This window comes from Pezoporus wallicus, unplaced genomic scaffold (assembly GCF_028554395.1).
Source record: "Pezoporus wallicus isolate ANWC-B61680 ecotype Strahan unplaced genomic scaffold, APGP_CSIRO_Pwel_v1 contig_6484, whole genome shotgun sequence".
NCBI classification, from domain to species: domain Eukaryota; kingdom Metazoa; phylum Chordata; class Aves; order Psittaciformes; family Psittacidae; genus Pezoporus; species Pezoporus wallicus.
In genome coordinates, this window is record NW_026638903.1 from 2,809,555 (window position 1) to 2,829,181 (window position 19,627).

The 19,627-nt window shown below is 42.0% G+C and overlaps 1 protein-coding gene across 2 annotated transcripts; it reads right to left on the reverse strand.

Annotated features, from left to right (window-relative positions):
• Positions 1 to 1,825: 1,825 nt before the first annotated feature.
• TIPRL (TOR signaling pathway regulator) lies at positions 1,826 to 19,276 on the reverse strand. Of its 2 annotated transcripts, none has more exons than XM_057413142.1 (7): positions 19,123 to 19,276; positions 7,249 to 7,428; positions 6,348 to 6,447; positions 5,108 to 5,239; positions 4,620 to 4,715; positions 3,805 to 3,867; positions 1,826 to 2,112 (listed from the first exon to the last, which is right to left on the reverse strand). In XM_057413142.1, the coding sequence occupies exons 2-7, from the start codon at positions 7,407 to 7,409 to the stop codon at positions 1,963 to 1,965; spliced, it is 702 nt and encodes a 233-aa protein (XP_057269125.1). In that variant the 5' UTR covers positions 7,410 to 7,428; positions 19,123 to 19,276; the 3' UTR covers positions 1,826 to 1,962. The 2 variants fall into 2 exon arrangements, with proteins under 2 accessions (XP_057269125.1, XP_057269124.1); XM_057413141.1 differs by lacking the exon at positions 19,123 to 19,276 and adding an exon at positions 10,347 to 10,475.
• Positions 19,277 to 19,627: the final 351 nt, after the last annotated feature.

The window sequence follows — 19,627 nt, forward strand, 5'->3', positions numbered from 1 at the left end:
ATGCAGAGCATCCTTTTCATCGCTAGGTGTCGATGCTCTGGGTTCCCCTCCAACATACACTTCAGCCCAAAGGAGATTAATGCGAGCATCACTGACCGAACCCAAATCACAGTTCTAATTAATGATGCAATACAGTTGCCTTCATGCTAGCACTATATCAGCTCTCAGTCACTACCATCTTTAAAGTGTGTTTTTATAAGCCCTTAAGGCATGTAAAATAGTACATGCTTAGAGTAAAATAAGTGCCATAATTTAACCTCTAAAAGCAAAGTATCTCTTTATTACCTTCATTTGTTCTGCCCTTACTTTTCGCTCTCTCCCCATATCCCTTTATCACTGGAGCAGATCGAAACGAATTTTGATCACTTGCATGCTGCATTCATTTGCAGCCCCTTCTTCATCCTGACACTAAAATCTTTAGGAAACAAATGCAGGAACATGAAAAAAGCCAACAGAATTTAGGACTCTAATGGGGAACACAGAGGACCCCACTTTTATTTCAAAATGGCATAAACTCACCTATTGGAAAACCCCACATCATGGCTATCTGATAATAGTTTCTTTCAGAGACTGTTTAATTTCAGTTCTTGTCACTCATTTTATCTTACGGATCACAAGACTTTTTGCAATAGTCCTTTCCAAAGGATTCCAAAGATAAGGCTGAAGGTGTATTGAGGGAAAAAAAAAAAAAAAAAAAAAAAAAAAAAAAAAATCAATAACTTTTTACAAAATAATCCTGACAGACCCTCATTAAGATAAGCATTTATTAATTCTTGTTTTTACATACATGGAACTGAGGCACAGAGAAGTAAGTTCCCTGTGGTCTGAGTAAATCCATGACACAAGAAAACCTACAAAGTGTTAAAACCCATGACTATACACAGAACAGTTTTATTAGTATCAGGAATTAAAGAATTTTAAAAATAAACCAAAATGATGTATCTGGAATACATGTTGGCACCCTTTCTAGACTATGTAGGATCTCGTTTCTCAATCTCCAAACACCAGCATCCCTTAGGGACTAGAGACTAAATGCCTGTTTTCCTGAGCCTTAGGCCACTCTGCAGTTTAGCAATTTGACTGTCAGGGCAGGATAGCCATCATGCATGGGCACCATGCAGTATGTCCAACAGAAGGTCAATACAGTAAAATGCATTTCCAATGTAGGACATGACTGTAGCAGCATATAGGCCCCAAATAATAGTCTCCAGAACTGCCTAGAGAGTATTCTAGGGAATACTAGAATAAACAGTATTTCTGAAGAGACTTTGCAGTGTATGTCTGTTAACCTCCAGCTTTCTCCTGCTCTGGAGTTAATGCTTCAGAAATAAGGTAATTTTACCTTTATATAGTGTCAGACGAATGCAGTTATTTCTTTTTCCCATCCTCAGATGAAATGAATATTTTAAAGTCTGGATCAGAGACGTCTAAATGTAACTTAGTAGGTTATCAGCTTACAGTAGGGGAAGTCAAGTGAAATGTGTAGTTTAGAACTGACAGCTCAAAATAAATTCAGGGGATGATTTTTTTTTCTTTCCTTGTGGATGGTTTCTCAATAAAAATAAAATGACAATTTTAAGACTCCAGTAGTGTCAGTATCTGAAGAAGCAATAATAAAATCTTCATAGAAGTGTTTGTGGTGGAGGGTCCAGGCAATACTCCTGGCCTACCACCCAGTGAGTTAAACAGAACTCAGACTCTTACATTGTGAGTCTTTCTCCAATACTGCTGAAAATGATAACTCACCACCAGTCTATCATTAATTCCAGATACAGGTTAAAAAAAAACCAGCAACAAACAAACAAAGAACACCATTAGCAAAACCTGCTTGAAATGTTTTCTCTCAGGGCTATAGAAAATTAGCCGAATTCTTTATTCCACTAGTAGTGAAACTGCCCCCCCAAGGCATGGTTACATGATCATGTTACCTCCAGTTTATTTCAAGTCCATATAAAGTCACATTTATTTAGACTTAACACATGTGGTTTCCAGTGATGCTTCTGGCTTAGGCTCCATCTTCTCTGGGAATTCTAGTTTTTCACAGATTGTCTCCTTTATAGGTAGGTACTGAGAGATCTCATTAGGTTCCGTGAACAGGGAAGGTGGAACATGCTAAGAAGCAAAAATTTTATATGAAATGAGTGAAAGGAAGGGGAGGGAAAAAAAAATAAAATTAAAGGTATTCCAAACCCAAACTTTACAGACAATCTATAATCTACCTGTTTTAAACACCTGAAGTCAGGTATAATTATAAAAATTTACCTTGTGACTTCAAATGTACATACAGTCTTTTACTCCTTGTGTAGGTCAATATGCTAAGGAAAGGTATTTAATGTTTTTAAGCAGCAGAACATAAGAGCACAAGAGACACTAATGAACAGCTGCAATTTTTTTTTTAACAATAAATTTATCATTTGCATGTAACAGAGTCTTTTTGAGGTTCTAGTTTCAGATGAGACTAGGATGGCCACAAGGAATCCCATGTTTAATGTCTTCTAGCCATCGCAATATATTAACTGGAGTTGCTCAGATTTAGCTGCTGATGCCCCTCAACATGCCCTGTATTTTATGAAGTCAAACATTTATACGAAATACTAAAACTCACTGAACTTTAATTTCATTTGAAGAAATTAGGGGGTTCCACTAAGTTGATCAATATCTTTCTCTGGAGATTCCTGTTGACAACTTCACCAGATGCAAGACATTTGATGAAAAAAAAAGAAAACCCAACAAAAAGAAAACCAAACCAAAACAAAAAAAAAAACAAAACAACCAAACTTTCTAACAACATACTTTAAGAAGTGTATTCAGAGCTATTCAAATGCAACCTGTATTTTGGCTACTCCTGACATGCAAGGAATTATACTGCTAATTTAACTGTTTCAAACCTAAGTGAAGCAGGAACCTGTCTTACTTTACCTATGCAAGCTGATCTAGTGAACTGGAAAGCTGGATGCATTTCTTCTATAATACAACAGGCAGGGAAAATTATTTAACAGCCCAGATGATATTTTTTAAATATGAGGTGAAGTAAAACCTGCATCACTGATTTATATATCAAACCCCACACAACTATCAAAAAGCTCATGTCCGAGTATAGTCCTGTTTATCACATGTTAAGACATGATAAAGTGCCACCTTCCACAAAAAGGAAACCATTTTGCAAAAACATTCCCTCGGAAGGTTAGTAACACATTAGTTACTTTAGAGGTAAAGGAAAAACACCATAAAAAAGGGAAAAGGAAAGTAACATGAATACCCAAGACCAAGTCTTGGGTCAGGAATAAAAATCAACAGCTGCATCTCCAAATGTGCCACAAGTTATTCTGAGCCATTACTGGAGTTTTAAGGTGGGCTATTCAGTTTGAGAAAAACTGAATGCGTCTATTACCAAACAGATCTTAACCCCTAATACTACTTGCAAGCATACAACCAGCCCTGAAATTTAGCATCGTGGGACATGGACTACCCAATTTTGTGGCTGAACAGGTCTATGAAAAAAAAAAAAAACAAAAAACCAAACCCCAAATATTTTAATTCAAAAGTAATAAAGATAACTCACTCCTGTATCTTGTCATGTGATCTGAGCATTTACAAATGCACATCTGCCCTGAAATCACCAAAATAAGTGTTGTGTAAGCAGAAAGTGGTTTTCTCTATCAATTCCAAACCTAGAAATCAGTTGACTTACACAGTATTTTCTACACTGACTGTATAAACAATTTTAAAAAGCAAACAGAAGAAGAAAAAACAAAAACCAACACAAAACAAACCAACCAAAAACCATTTAAAAAAATGCAGTACCTTTAAACTTGATATTTTGCTTTCTCTGGAGGTATACTCTCGCAACATGTACGCCTTGTCAGCCTAAGAAAAAAAAAAAAAGCAAAATTACAGAATTATCACCTATCAGTGCAAAAAGAGCATATTAAATACACTGAATTTTGTAAGCTTTTGAATTTGGTTGACCATAGACTGTCACCTGGGAGCAGAAACGGACATTCAAACTCATGAAGACAGAGAAAGATATTCAGCAGTGTTTTCTTTCCCCCAAATCACCTTTCTGCATGTATCCAGGAAAAAAAAAATTGTGACTATATATGCTTGTTAATCTTTACTCAGCTAGAACTCCTACATTAGGACGAATACAGCTAGAGAGAATACGCAAACCAGAACTGTTATTATCTGTATTACATATGAGATACTAGAACTCAAATATCGTATGGACAGTTAAAGTTAAAACTTGCAGTTGTATGTTAGACAAGCCAAAAAACCTGCACTTGGAGACAAGGATAAGAACAGTATCACACATTTACTGTTGCCTGTTTTCCCTCTTGTACTTCTTCTCTAATCTGTGTCTGCAAAATATATTTAAATGGTAACTGCACACGAGGGGTAGCCTACTCTGCTCATACAATACCTAGCCAGCTCCCATGGCATTCAGCCCTTGGCTGCTATTTCAGCACCACCACAATAATAAATATACTTGAAAGCTTAGTTCAGGTAACCTCTATACCCCAAACATCAGTATTAAATAACAGGAATATCAGCAATTCTTCTCTGGAAGTAACATGACAAAGGAGCATCTGTAAAACACATGATGGAGAAGAAGGGTTTACCTCATGATAAAGCCTTGTATCATTCATCCTGATAAGTACCCCATCAACCCGCAAGAAAAACCTCAACAGGACAAAAAAGCTGGAAGGCATAACTCTCTGCAAAAAAGGAAAAAAAAAGATGTTTCAGCATTTCACAAAGTTCTACTTTAAGTATGCACTCAGCTACTTCAGATATTCACAGTGAAAAACAGTATGAGGAGCTTTCAGTAATAAAGTAAAAATTTGGGCTGTTGATATGCTACAGCTGTCATTGGACAGCAAGGCAGACTGCCTCAAAAGAGGGAAAAGATTGTTCCCTGAAGCAACCAACAGAGAGATGTCAAATCAACATAATTTCCAGTAAGATGACATTTCTAAGATTGTGGATAAAAAACTGCATTTTAAACTTTAAATCCCATAAGGAAAAGCATAAAAAAAAAAAAAAGGCTGAATTGCATATGTTAACCAACTGAGTCACCAAGTGTCTCAATACAACTCTCACTACTCACTATTTTTACACTCAAACTTGATACTCCATGATCATGAAGTTCATCTTCAAACAGAAGTACTTCTTCAAAAAACATAATTTGTTCCCGGGCTTTCAATTTTTCTGTATTTATGTGTTCTGTTGTAGGAACAACCTAAAGAAAACGATTAACAACAGGTAGCATGTTAATTTGTTGTCAAACTACATAAAGTTTGTCCTGTTCTATAAATCCCACAGTTATTGGTTTTAGAAAGGAAAAAGCTTTTAGAGCACTAAACTTAAAACATAAAAGATTTCTAAGAGAAGAAGTTAAAACTAAACCTAAAGTTTCCAAGAGAAAATACCAATCAAAGCAACACCAAGAGTGGAAAATTCTGAATAAACTTTCCTCTGGGTACAGGTGCAGTGGGGTTTCAGCTGCAAACAATTCTACTCAATTTCTGTATTGCAAAACATTTGAAGATTTGAAGTTTTGGGTTATTAACAAGATTCCATCCATTTACTATCTCTAGCCCACTACAAACCCTGAACAGGATTCTAATAAAGCCTCTCCATGGAAATCAAGTACCTTCAATTTCCATCTCATGATCGCCATATACACTCATGTGCTTCCACTGACTAAAGACTACAGGCCAACATGACATTTATTTCTATGCTGCACTTTTAATTTCAGAATAAATCAAGTAATCTGTGACTCTTAATACAGAGCACGTGCTTAGTAGCATGCAATTTGTACACAGTAAAGAGAAACTGGGAACTTCAGTCTTATTTTAAAGTAAAGACAAGGGAGGGCCTATAGGTTTAAATATGTTTTTGTTGTTGCAGAAGAAAATATAAAGCCATTGAAGAAAGCAGCCAGATCTACATATCTGCTTAGACAAAAGGCAACTAACAGAGAGTAAAGGTAGAAAATTACAGTTAATAGTTCCATTGTGTGTGAAGACCCCAGGGCTTCAGAGGGGCATCCAGCAAGATTTTCAGCTATGAAGATTTTTACTCTGTGAGCAAATTGTCACTAAGGGACACAACAGCACCCTTTTATATGATCCTAAATTGCTTAAAAAATCCAAACCAACCCATGATTTGATAAGAATAACACGCTGAGACATGAAAAGCCCAAACTATACTTTAAAAGTCAGAAACTAAGAAACTTGAAAGATTTTACAGATGCCTACTGAAAGGTAAATGAAAGTCTAAAAAAAAGTGTTTGTGTTTGAGTGAAACAAACTGCAATCAGCATTTAAGGAGGAGAAAATGGTTACCTTTAATGTTGCAGTATCTCCCAGCAGTGTTCCTTTGTAGTCTGTTGTGTAAGTCCAATCATATGGCTTGACAACTTCCTTAGTGTGCTCAGGCTCACTCCTTAAGAAGTGCAAACCAACATTCTTTGTAACAATTCCTAAAAAACTACCACCTCGCAAAGAATATGTACTACAATTCCCACACTCTTCAAGAAGAACAGCAGCATTGTCTGTGCTGCTATGACAATGTTAAGACTTAATTGTAGAGTATTGCTTCTTCCACAACATCTTGTTTCCGTACAAGATTAGAAAACCATTACCAGAATTCCTATGCTATAACACTACCTCAGTCCTAGGAGTCAGATTTTGGTTCACTGTTGTTGAAAGAGTTGCATTTCAAAATCATTTTTTCTTTAAGTAGGCAGAAAGAAATCTGCTGATAACACACAGCAATCATTAACATTATTTGCCTTAGTTTTCATGACACCTTTCACTTTTCTCCGTGCTTTATTTCTAGGTGCTCTGCAACTCATTTGGTAAATACTAAGCAGTGCAATTAGTTCTCATGCATAGTGACTGTTCTGCTATATTCCTAAGGCTAAGATTTTGGACATGCGCAGCATTCTGCACTTTGAAATGCCACACAGTACAATCTTGTAATGCTTGAGGCCCCAAGAATTTGAATAAATGGAAACAGTATTAAGAAAGCCAAGATTCAACTGAAAAACAGAACTGACCCCATTTAACAGATGGGATGATCATGGCAAAGAAACGCTAAGCGATTCCTGTGATCACAAACTGTATCTATGGCATAACCAAATGCAACATGGTCTTCAAGAGTTCAGTCTGCTCTTCTAAATACTTCATGACAGTTTCACATGCAACACACCAGTACTTGCCCACTGGTGATAAAATACTGTACCTGCTCTCTTGCCACTCCTCTGCACAAGCCACTTTGATCATACCTTGACAATTATTGACACATTTTAAAGCATCTGTTGCATTGAACTCAATTCCAAAACCATGATCATGCTGTATCCTTAGGATATTGTCTCCAAACATCATCTCTGGCAGGGAGGGCATGTGTAATTCATCAGCCAGTCTGCACAGAAAAATAAAAGTCCCATAAAGAGAGGTAAGTCAGCTATAGTTCAGTGACAGCAGTCCTTGGTTTGGAAAAAGTATTCTTTAGAATCAAAGAATGGTTTGGGTTGGAAGGGACCTTAAAGTTCATCTAGTTCCAACCCCTCTGCCATGGAGAGGGCCACCTTCCACTAGACCAGGTTGCTCAAAACCCTGTCCAATCTCGCCTTGAGAAACACAGGGAAAACCTCAATACCATGATCATTTAGAAGTCGCATCATCAATGGATTCTTTAAAACTTTGTTGTTTCCCCCATTTAATAATCTGACATGAATCGCAGTCATTGATCCAACACCACTTTTCCACCACAAAAGTATTCCTGAAACATTCCTTCTCCATCAGGCTCATAGAGAAGTCTCAGACAGGAGGAATAAAAAAAAAAAAAAAAAAAAAAAAAAATCAATCTGATAAGCATGAAGTAGCAGCTTTCAGCCTGTTGTAGCAAATCTCTGGATAGTCCATTAACTACTTCAGCAAGTACCCCAAATGAACTTTTAGGAATGAGCACTCATTGTCAACAAGTTTAAATTCACTACACAGTCGTTCACACCTCTAACTTTAGAAGCCTACATAAATGGGCTGAAAACAACCTCGGAAAAGTATGTGGGAAGTGCAGAAGCTACTGAGCTCTACTACCTTCCCAAGCTGGTAGAGAATACACACCAGTATCTGTAACCTCAGGCACAAAAGCCACAGCCATAGCCACAGACCCAACTGAACAAAGGACTGCATGAACCAAGTAAGCATTATCCCTGCAGGAAATCTCAAAGCACCCTATTTCACATTCTCTTTTACATCAGTATTATGCTTATTTATACATGTGTACATATACACTATAAATGCACATGTACACATACACCACTACTTTGTGTAAATACTGACCTTATTTACCAAAAAGCTTCATATACTTCTTTTCCTCCCTCCCACTACCTCTCAAGATCAAAAAGAAATATGTGACATCTGGAGAGAATACCAGGAAATACACTAATTGTAAGGAAGCAAGAAAAAAAACCCACTAGTGTCCCAACAGCAATTTTCACATTGATAGCGAGGCCTCCCTGAATAAAAGTGGTTATTTCTGTAACTCTGCCTATAAAAGAACATTATGCTAACCAAACAAAAATAGCAAATTTGTAGATCCTACATCTTTCCCAAAGAAGGCAGAATAATATTATGAAGTTTTCTGTTCCAATAAGTGTACGCCCCTTGAACTGCCAAGGCCAACTCCAGCCCAGAAAGGTGTTCTTTTATACGGCACATTTAATCCTTCACCTTTCCACAGAGGTTGCTAAGGATTTTTGTGATATGTTTGTCAGAAATAAAACCCTTACAGATACATGTTCCCCACGCAATAAAAAAATGTAAAATGCCAAGAGAAATACATTATAAAAGGACACTGACGAAAAGCACTAGAACTGGATAGTTCTAGACTCTTCAGATTTTAAGTGGAGGATTTGTTTTGGAGATCTCATGCTATGTACCAAGATCTAAACAGCTTCTTTTGGACTTCCCTACTCTGCAAAATTCTCTGTTCTTTCATGTTGTGTTGTGCCTTTTGTAACTTTACCTTTCAGCCTTTTTCAGCATGTTCTGAAGAAAACCCCAAACCCACTGGTCTTCAAACAACAAAGGTAATTTCTGAAAATTACAGAGGTGACTATGCATTTTAAAATAGGTCCAGTTGTAGAAACTGAATAGATCAGATGAGTACAGTAGGCAATTTGGCTTCTAGACTGGCAGTTCAAGGCTCTTGTTCATGGGCAAAGAGTTAACAACCCCCTGATCTTAATAAAGACCTTCATTTTTAAGAGGCAGCATCCTACAAAATAAGTGTTTAAAAAGATGCCATAAAAATTGAATAAAAACTTCCCTCCCTCTGCAGAGCATGGGTACAGCTTAGCTGAGTGTTGAATCCTCATTACAAAAAATAATTACTAAAATCACAAGATTCAAGTTTTTTTACCTGTAACTGCAAAAATTAAAGGACCATTAGTCAAAAGCAGTTTGAGAAGATTATCCTAAGTTCAAAGCTTAAAACAAAGACGGATGAAGGTTTACCTATTTTAAGGCAGATACCCAGTTAAAACAACCAACCAACAACAGAAACTGTTTCAAGACATGGGACTTTATCAAACACATCAGCCTTACAAAAGTTAAAAGCAACATGTATTAAGATACACTGAACAAGACCAATGACATTTCTATGTATGTATTCCAGAAATTCAAACCAAAAAGTATCTGTCAAATTCAGCTGCCACTGAGGTCACCTATGGCATCAAACAGCTGAACTGCTCAGTGCCCCATTAGCAAACCTGACTCAAGCACTTGCTGCTGACACAGGAGCATTTTCTCCAGTGGCTTGACAACAGTAGAAATTACTACTACAAGGAAAATGCAAATAATGCATTTTTAATGAGAACCACTGTCTTCGAATAGCCATTACCACAAAATAGCATGAGTCTGTGGACTACATGTCAAAGAACCTTAAACACCATTAAAAAGTAATTAAGGAAAAATAGTCTTATAATTAGCAGGGCAGGTCTCCAAAACCATTAAGCGATCACTGAAAGCAGAATTCTGGAGACCATCTGCAACCCCAATCACCTCAATTTCTCAAGCCAAAGAATCAAGATTACCCTCACAAAAATCGAATTAACAACCACTACCCCACCCACGCTGCAGGACTGAGCAGCGTCTCTCCCGCCTGAAAAACGTTATTTCTTGTACAAGATGACAAAGCGCCCCAGACCCTCCACTGTCGGAGGCTGAGGTCCCAGCCCAGCGGAGGCTCCTCCCGAGCCCCAGCACAAGCTGCAGAGGGAAGCGAGCAGCGGAGGCCCCGTCCCGTCCGCCGCGGCCAGCCCCAAGCCGCCTCACCTCTCGGCCTGCGCCGACTTCATGATGTGCGTCCGGGCAGCGCTCAGCTTCCACGGCCCGAAGGTGAAATCACGCCGGCTGCTCTGGAAAACGGGATGCATTGCGGAAACGAGGGGAGAGCCCGCCGAGGAGAAACTGACACCGGAATAAGCAGCAGAACTTGCCCCGCCCCACGCCTCCACCGTAGCCCGTACTCTAACAGCAACGGCGCCGCCAAAAGCACCGCCTCCAGCAACTTCCGCTTCCGGGGGCGCCCCTGTATCCCGGAAGCGGTGCGGCGGCAGTGGGGGCCTGCGGGAGGTTTCTGCGGCTCGGCTCGGCTTAGCGGCGGCGGGGCCCTGCGCTCCAGGAGTTGTAGTGCTGCGGGGTGGGAGCTGCGTCCCTCTTCCGGGCGTCTTCGGCCTCGGCTGCCCCGCGGCTGGGCGCGAAGAGCCACTGAGCTCATCTGAGCCTCTGGAACCGGGCTGCAGTGCAGCGGTCGCAACAAAACGTGTGCGTGGCTGGCGGGCGCTGGTGCCTCCCCGCACCCCCGGGGATACCAAGCTGAGCCTGTCAGCACATCCGTGTGCTATGGAAGGCTCCTGCTGCCGAGGGAGGGTAGGAGCGGTCTCGGGGAGATCTGAAGCTCTGGATGGTGCCTAGCCGTTCTCCCTGGCCATGCCCAAAGGTTCAGCAAGCGTCACCCAGCACCGACACACAGACACAAGCCTTGTGCCATCTCAGATAGGTGCACATGTATGCGTTGAGTCTTCCGTGATGGTCGGGTAGCTCCCTGGATCCTGTTCAAAGATGGTCTTTTAAAAATGTCAAAATGTGATGGCATGGCAAGCCTAAAATCCTGTCAAAAAGCATTGGTTGAACTGGTTGAGAACTACACATATTTACTACCCAGGTTGCTTTTCTGCATCACTGAAAGGACAGCTTAACTCCCTAAGAACTGCTCTTGACATAGGGGTACAACTCACATGGTCCAGCTCCTTCTGTTGGACCTGCCACAGGACCAGGGCAAGGTGAGGTGGCAGCCATGGGGATGTGATGCCCATATTGTGAAATACTCCACCTCTTCCAAACCACAAAACAATCAGAACACAGCAAAGCTTAAGTCAGAGCAGTTGTCCTCCGTTTGCAGGAGGAACCAAGCTGTGGGGAACTTGGGAATTAGGGATACACAAGCATGATATTTAATCATGCACCCTTCATATGGTGCTCACCAGTGTCTTGTTCCAGGTGTGTGTATGGGAAAACTCCCACAGCCTGTATCTGGATTACTTTTAATAGCATTTCGGTGGCTAGGAAGCCTAGCAATTAGGATTGGACCAGCTCTGTAGCTAACTCACACTCTGCCAGGGCAAGTCACTTCACCTGATCTGTGTAATATGGATTCTCCCCCGTATTAACTGGATTCCTGCATGTTCAGCAAAGAAGGGCTGAACACTGTGGTGCCAGGGAGTGGCAGCTGTGCCCCGGGGTAGAGGCAGTGCCCACCTTCAGCTGGGACATGGCAGAACTCCTGTGGTGGTGAGGAGCCTTCTGCAACGGCCTGGAATGTCCCAGAGGCTCTGCTCACTCCCCTCACATCATAGGCAGAGGCTGGCTCTGTTGCCCATGTGGGGCTTTATAAACAAAGACACAGAGTCTAGTTAGGAAAGGAGACATTTATTCTGTGCAGAGTCCTCTGTGGAAGTCTCCACAAATCAAGCACAAATCAATCATGATTGTAACTTTAAGCTATTTATACATTTTGACAAAGAAATCTGTGTTCACTGGTTGAGAGTTATACAATTTGTTCATTAATTAGTATTCTACCCCATACTGGTGGTGGAATATTAAAGGTCCCTCTCACTTATTATGCTGATCAGGTATGCAGGCTCTGCCTTTATCTTGAGTCAATGGGTTTCTTGAGTTGGTGGTCAGGCTGCCCCCCACTCCCCCACCTAATTATTGCTCATTTTCTTCTAGGCTGTTGTCCAAGGGTTGGAGACAAATGTTCCTCCTTATCAGTCCTGACTCATTTCCCAGGGAAGCAAGATGGATAGTCTTTGTTTAGAGAAGTCTGTACATTATCACAGTTACGTAGCAGAACTACGATTGTAGCAAGCATCCTCTCGTAAGATGTTGCAAACATTTACAGGTTTTGCTCAGTCCTTTGGGGTTTAGCAATGTTTTGCAAGATGTTGCAAGCATTATTTCCCCCTTTGGAAGTCTCACTTCCATATTTTGTATCATTGTAAAACAACAATAGGGTGTGGTGTTTAGTTAAAGATTTCTAGTTTAAATATTGGAGTGTCTTGTATATTCCAGCTTATACTTCTTTACATAAAAATTTTTTACCATGTTAACTCAGCCTAATTTAATGGAATAATCCAGTATCAATGCAATTTTAGTACTCCCATATACTCTTTTCTCTTGCTTTCCAAATGCTTCCTATACAGATTCTTACAATCATTATAATAACAAGGTTTACATTATGCTCAAGAGCCAGTTTGGCAGAGATAAGCCTCATTTATGAAGTAGAGCTGATACTGGTTTCTATTCTTTCATTAATTTTTCTACTTGCTTTAGCCACTTGTTTAATTCTTTCTCACTGTTTTTGCAAGGGTTCAGTGTCATTAGGTGCATGTGTACAACACCTGTCAGGATCCAAATGTAAATATCCACATAGGCCATGGTCTTGGGCTAACAATAAATCTAAAGCTTGTCTATTCTGCAAAGTCATCTTTGAATTGACTTGCACCTGTTGATTTAGGTCCGAAAATCTGGTTTTAGTAGCATCTGCCAGAACCTCCATTTGTCCAGTAATGCTGTTAATTGCAAATCTATTCTGTAAGGACTGACTGTGGCTGCAGAGATTCTAGGACCCATTCTACCCTAGTTCCAGTAGGTAGTTGTTGCCAACCATCTACTGTATCTCTTTCAACGATTCCATAAGGAGTTATCATGCTCTTTCTCCATACAGACATGAAGTTAGTAATCATAGTATCATAAATCATAGAAGAGTTAAAGCTGGAAAGGACCTCAAGATCACCTAGTTCCAACCCCCCTGCCATGGGTAGGGATGCCTCACACTAGACCACATTGCACAACGGCTCTAGCCAAAGGCCTAATCCTTTGAAAATCTTGGGGATAATTAGAACAGTTATATACATTTGTGCAGTAAAGTCTCATTATTCTATCTTTTTGTATATTCCATTTGGGTCGGCTTCTGATACTCTTCATTGCCCTCCTGGATTCCCTAACCTCTCAAAACACCTGTTAGTTCAGCATAATGCCAATTCCCTTCTTCAGTCATTTTCCATGTTTGGTAAATTTAGTCCCAAGATATATTACTGTAGTCACTGGCAACCCATGTCTTATTTTCTATAACAAGTTCTCATCTTCTTGTAAGAGGAGTTGAGTTTATATCCCAACATAGCTTTTCTCCTGTAGGTAGTGTAGTTACCACTGCAATGTAGGTTTTTTTTCTATGGTCCAAGTAATCACTTCTCCAAAAAGGAGTTTAATAATGTAATAATTTAGAAGTTTAATGTGTAATGATACATATTTTTGTCCAACAATGTGTATTATTACTACAATATATTCTTTGATCCCTAGGTATTTTTATTACCTGCGACCCATTGTGGAGGAAATTGCATAGACGAGATAAATTAACAGTTAACACCCCCCATCCTACAGGATGCTCTGCTGGTTATGGCAAGCCATAAGTCTACTAGCATTGTGCATTTTTGCAAAGGATTGCAGCAATTTCAGTATCACGTTATCTTGACATTTATATCAAGAATTATTAGTAATATCAATCGCATGTCATTAAAGTCTGACATTTTCATAGAATCATAGAATAGTTAGAGTTGGAAAGGACCTTAAGATCATCAAGTTCCAACTCCCCTGCCATGAGCAGGGACGCCTTACACTAATCATCTCACCTAAGGCCTCGTCCAGCCTGGTCCTGAACACTGCCAGGGATGGAGCGCTCACAACCTCCCTGCGCAACCTATTCAAGTGCCTCACCACCCTAACAGGAAAGAATTTCCTCCTTATATCCAATCTAAACTTCCCCGGTTTTAACCCATTACCCCTTGTCCTATCACTCCAGTCCCTAATGAAGAGTCCCTCCCCAGCATCCCTACAGGCCCCCTTCAGATACTGGAAGGCTGCTATGAGGTCTCCAAGCAGCCTTCTCTTCTCCAGGCTGAACAGACACAACTTTCTCAACCTATCTTCATATGGGAGGTGCTCCAGTCCCCTGATCATCCTCGTGGCCCTTCTCTGGACTTGTTCCAGCAGTTCCATGTCCTTTTTATGTTGAGGACACCAGAACTGCACACAATACTCCAGGTGAGGTCTCACAAGAGCAGAGTAAAGGGGCAGGATCACCTCCTTCGACCTGCTGCTCACGCTCCTTTTGATGCAGCCCAGGATACAGTTGGCTTTCTGGGCTGCAAGCGACCACTACTGGCTCGTGTTCATTTTCTCATCAACCAGCGCCCCCAAGTCCTTCTCTGCAGGGCTCCTCTGAATCTCTTCTTTGCCCAACCTGTAGCTGTGCCTGGGATTGCTCCGACCCAGGTGTAGGACCTTGCACTTGGTATGGTTAAACTTCATAAGGTTGGCATCAGCCCACCTCACAAGTGTGTCAAGGTCCCTCTGGATGGCATTCCTTCCCTCCAGCGTATCAACCGAACCACACAGCTTGGTGTCATCGGCAAACTTGTTGAGGGTGCAGTCAATCCCACTGTCCATGTCAGTGATAAAGGTGTTGAACAAGACCAGTCCCAACACCGATCCCTGAGGGACACCACTCGTTACTGGTCTCCAGATGGACATTGAGCCATTGACTACAACTCTTTGTGTGCGGCCATCCAGCCAGTTCTTTATCCACCGAGTGGTCCATCCATCAAATTGATGTCTCTCCAATTTAGAGACAAGGATGTTATGTGGGACAGTGTCGAATGCTTTACACAAGTCCAGGTAGATGACATCAACTGCTCTACCCCTGTCCATCAGTTCCGTAGCCCCAGCATAGAAGGCGACCAAATTGGTCAGGCAGGATTTCCCCTTAGTGAAGCCATGCTGGCTGTCACCAAGCACCTTGTTGATTTTCATGGGCCTTTTTTTATCAAGTTCTTTTTCTGAATTTCACTTTTAATGGTTCTGGTGGAGTTACTTCCCATTTCTCTGGATTTGTGGCCTTCTTTCAAGTGTAGTGGATATGTTAGAAACTTCAAAACTTTTTTTGTAAAGACTCAGGTTAGATGCAACAGTGAAGCAGCTATTTATTAAACATTTTTGCAAAAACGGGTGTCCTAATAAGAAGGCACACCCAGTGACTACAAAGTTCTTCCTTATATTCCCTATCCCTGACTGCAACAACCCTCCCTTGTTTCCCACTGGTCAGGTACTCCAAGGTTTACAGCCTATCCGAGGCACCTGAACATCCCATGTGAACTCCCACCCCTGTCTGCATCTCCCACTACTCTAATTTAAAAGCCCCGTCCCCTTATTTGCTAACCTGCACATTGTTGAACTTGTTATGAACTGTAACCACTAACCCAGTTCCCACCTTAACTGCCATCTCGTTATCTTGCTCTGACAGTTAACAGCTTACTGCTAAAATTCTATCTTACTACTTTTTACAGATCCACAATTCCACTCCCTGCAGTTTCGCCATGGTGTAGGTTGAACAAGACTTGAAAAGGTCCTTTCCAACATTCCTTTAGAGGTTCATTGTTCTACATCCGCAGGCAGACCAAATCAGGTTTGAAACAATGAACTGCTGTATCCAATCCTAATGGTGCATGTAATTGCAAATACTTGTTGACAGAAAATAACACTTTTCCTAAAGACATCACATAGTCCTTTAAATACCCCTGTCCCAGGATACTGGCAGAAGCTGGTTTATATTCATTACCTGGTAAGGTTGCCCATATAAAACCTCAAATGTACTTACTTTGTCTCTATTGTTGGGGATTATTCTTATAATCCCCAAAAGCAGTATGTCTGGCCATTTTCATTTGGTTTCCTGACACATTTTATTTGTATGTCTCTCAATTGACCGATTCATTCTTTCTACCTTTCCATTGGACTAGGGTCTCCAGGTGGTATGGAGATGCCATTTTACGTGTAGTGTTTAAGCTAGTTTTTTGATTATTTTAGCTACAAAATGAGGCCCTCTATTTGGTGACATTTTTATTGGGATTCCATTATCTTGGGATAATCCCTTTTAAGAATACCTTACCTCTTTAGCCCGATTTGTTCGACAACAAAAAGCTTCCAGCCATCCTCAAAAAGCATCTACCAAAACCAATAAATACCAACGCACATTTTGTCATGGTAATTCTGAAGAAATCTATTTCCCAATAGTGTCCTGCTGTATTTCCTTTCTTCACCTCTGGGAAGAGGTTGCGGTTGGATTTGAGGATTATTCCTCTGGCATATTTCACACTTCTTCACAATACTCTTAGGGATTCTTCCCATTCCTATTCTTAACACTCACAAGCTTAGATTGTCTTCTAATATTTCTGCACCCCAATGGGTACTCTTGTGTTCCTGATCTATCATTTCCTTTATGAGAGGGGTTGTTAAGATTACTGTTGTCTTCAGTGATCCACCACCCTTTCTCATTTTTCTTTGCCTTCAGTAACTCAGCTAATTGTTCATCTTCTTTTTGATATTCTGGACTATTTTCCAGTACTGGGTATTTTCCTGCCAGTATCAGTAATATTTGTCCTTCTGCTGTTTGTTTAGCAGTCTGACCTGCTAGTCAATTTCCACGAGAGCAAAGTAGAGGGGCAGGATCACCTCCTTCAACCTGCTGGTTACGTTCCTTTTGATGCAGCCCAGGATACCATTGGCTTTCTGGCCTGTGAGCGCACACACTGCCGGCTCATGTTCATTTTCTCACTGACCAACACCCCCAAGTCCTTCTCTGCAGGGCTGCTCTGAAACATTTTTCTGCCCAACCTGCAACTGTAGCTGGGACTGCCCTGACCCAAGTGTAGGACCTTGCACTTCGCCTTGTTGATCTTTGGTGGTTTGGTCGACGTGCTGGAGGGAAGGAATGCCATCCAGAGGGACCCTGACATGCTTCACAGGTGGGCCAATGCCAGCCTCATGAAATTCAACAGGCCAAGTGCAAGGTCCTACACCTGGGTCGGGACAATCCCAAGCACAGGCTGAGTGGAGAACGGTCTGAGAGCAGCCCTGAGGAGAAGGACTTAGGGGTGTCGACTGATGATGATTCGGAGAAAACTCCAGGAACAAACTCGCCAACAGAGTTTCAAGTTGACAAGCAGGTGTTATTGAGGCGCCGGGGGACACGGGGGATAGCTCCTCCTAACGTGTGTCACCGTATTGCCATGCAGGCCATCCTTATATGGTCACTGAGCATATTACATCATTTTCCAGTTAGTTTCCGGCATGCATACAAAAATGTGGTGGTCTTTAAGGGTCGTTAACTTTTCCCAACAAGCTTAATTAACATTACAGACATAGCAATCATCCTGCCCATCCACTTATCAGTTAGTTTAACTGTTCCTGTCCTGGACATCAGCTAGTCCTGGATACTCCCCAGTAGACGTTTATACCAGCTTAATGGGTTTATTAACACCACAAACATAGCAATCATCCTGTCCTTCTACTTATCAGTTAGTTTATCTGTGCCCACCCTGGACATCTGCTAGTCCCCAGGTCCTGTTTTTCTATTCTGCTTTTCTTACACCTTGTGTACTAAGGTCCTAAGGACCTGAAACTATGTCAACTACCTTCAAACACCGCAGTTATTTTCCATTACTAAACCATCACACTTAACATTGCTTAGAAGTGATTACATTTTGTGCCTCCTTGTCTCAATGAAAAGCTCAACATGAGCCAGCAGTGTGTGCTGGCAGCCGAGAAAGCCAACCGTATCCTGGGCTCCATCAAAAGGAGCGTGACCAGGAGGTCGAAGGAGAGAATTCTGCCCCTCTACTTCACTCTTGTGAGACCCCACCTGTAGTACTGTGGTCAGCTCTGGGGCCCCCAACAAAAGAGGGAAATGGACCTGCTGGAGCGAGTCCTGAAGATGCCACAAGGATGCTCAGAGAGATGGAGCACCTCTCCTCTGACAACAGGCTGAGAGAGTTGGGGTTGTTCAGCCTGGAGAAGAGAAGGCTCCAGGGAGACCTTAGAGCAGCTTCCAGTGCCTAAAGGGGGGCTACAAGAGAGCTGGAGAGAGGCTTTTTACAAGGGCAGGTAACTACAGGACAAGGTGACTTTAAACTGAAAGAAGGTAGGCTTAGATCAGACATTAGGAAGAAATTCTCCACTATAAGGGTGGTGAGGCACTGGGACAGATTGCCCTCAGAAGCTGTGGCTGCCCCATCCCTGGCAGTGTTCAAGGCCAGGTTGAATGGGGCTTTCAGCAACCTGGTCTAGTGGCAGGTGTTCCTGCCTGTAGCAAGGGGTTGGAACTAGATGAGCTATTAGGTTCCCTTCAACTCAAACCATTCTATGAATTCATGAAATAGCGCAGCAGCAAAACACCCTTTACCGGAGAATCCAAAACAATTCATTTTACCAACATAACGAAGACAATTCCGAAATAAGCAAACCAATTCCTAGGAATATGTCAAAAACCCAAATTCCACGTGACCGGTCGTCACCTTAATCCTGCATGGGGACACTTTAAGGTACCTTTTACCCCTCCGATCCGTCTTTTCTGATAGGAGTTACTCGGGGAGAGAGATCAAAACCGAAACAACACTAACAATGTCTCTGTATAGGACACTGCTCAAAAACTCACCACAACCGGGGGTTCGCCCGTGGAGTCCTCGGGTAATCCCACCGGCGGGTGCTGGAGTCCGTGTAGGGAATCCCCCTTCGGCTGCGATGGTTTCCCGAGCGAGATCCAGTCCGAGTTCAGGGTCCCATCTGGATCGCCAGAAACTGTTGCCAATTTGGGACTTTCCAAACTAGACTCTCCGTCTTTTGTTTAAGAAGCCGCAAACCAGTTCGTGGCGGCGGTGGCGGCAGCGACCACAGAGAAAATGGCGGGCGGTGATGCAGGGGAGGGGTCGCGGCGGGAGGACACGGTAGGGTGGGGCGGGCCGGGCCGGGCCGGCTGGGAGGGGGTATGGCGATGGCCGCGGCGGGCGGAGACGGTTGGACTGCGGCTCGGGGCGTCTCTGGCGGTGGTGAGAGATCCGGGACGCTGTAATCCCGAGTACTGGCGGCGGGCGGTGAGTGCGGTGCCAGCACCGGCGGCCGTGGCGGGGCGGGCGGTAGGGGTGGTGGGAGCGGCGGGCTGC

Coding starts and splice junctions, on each gene's coding strand:
- TIPRL (XM_057413141.1), bottom strand. CDS start 10,447: ATGCATCCCGTTTTCCAGAGCAGCCGGCGTGATTTCACCTTCGGGCCG. Junction 6,448..7,248: donor GAGGAGTGGCAAGAGAGCAG/GTACAGTATTTT, acceptor GCACTTCTTAAG/GAGTGAGCCTGAGCACACTA. Junction 3,868..4,619: donor ATACAAGGCTTTATCATGAG/GTAAACCCTTCT, acceptor TTTTTTTCTTAG/GCTGACAAGGCGTACATGTT.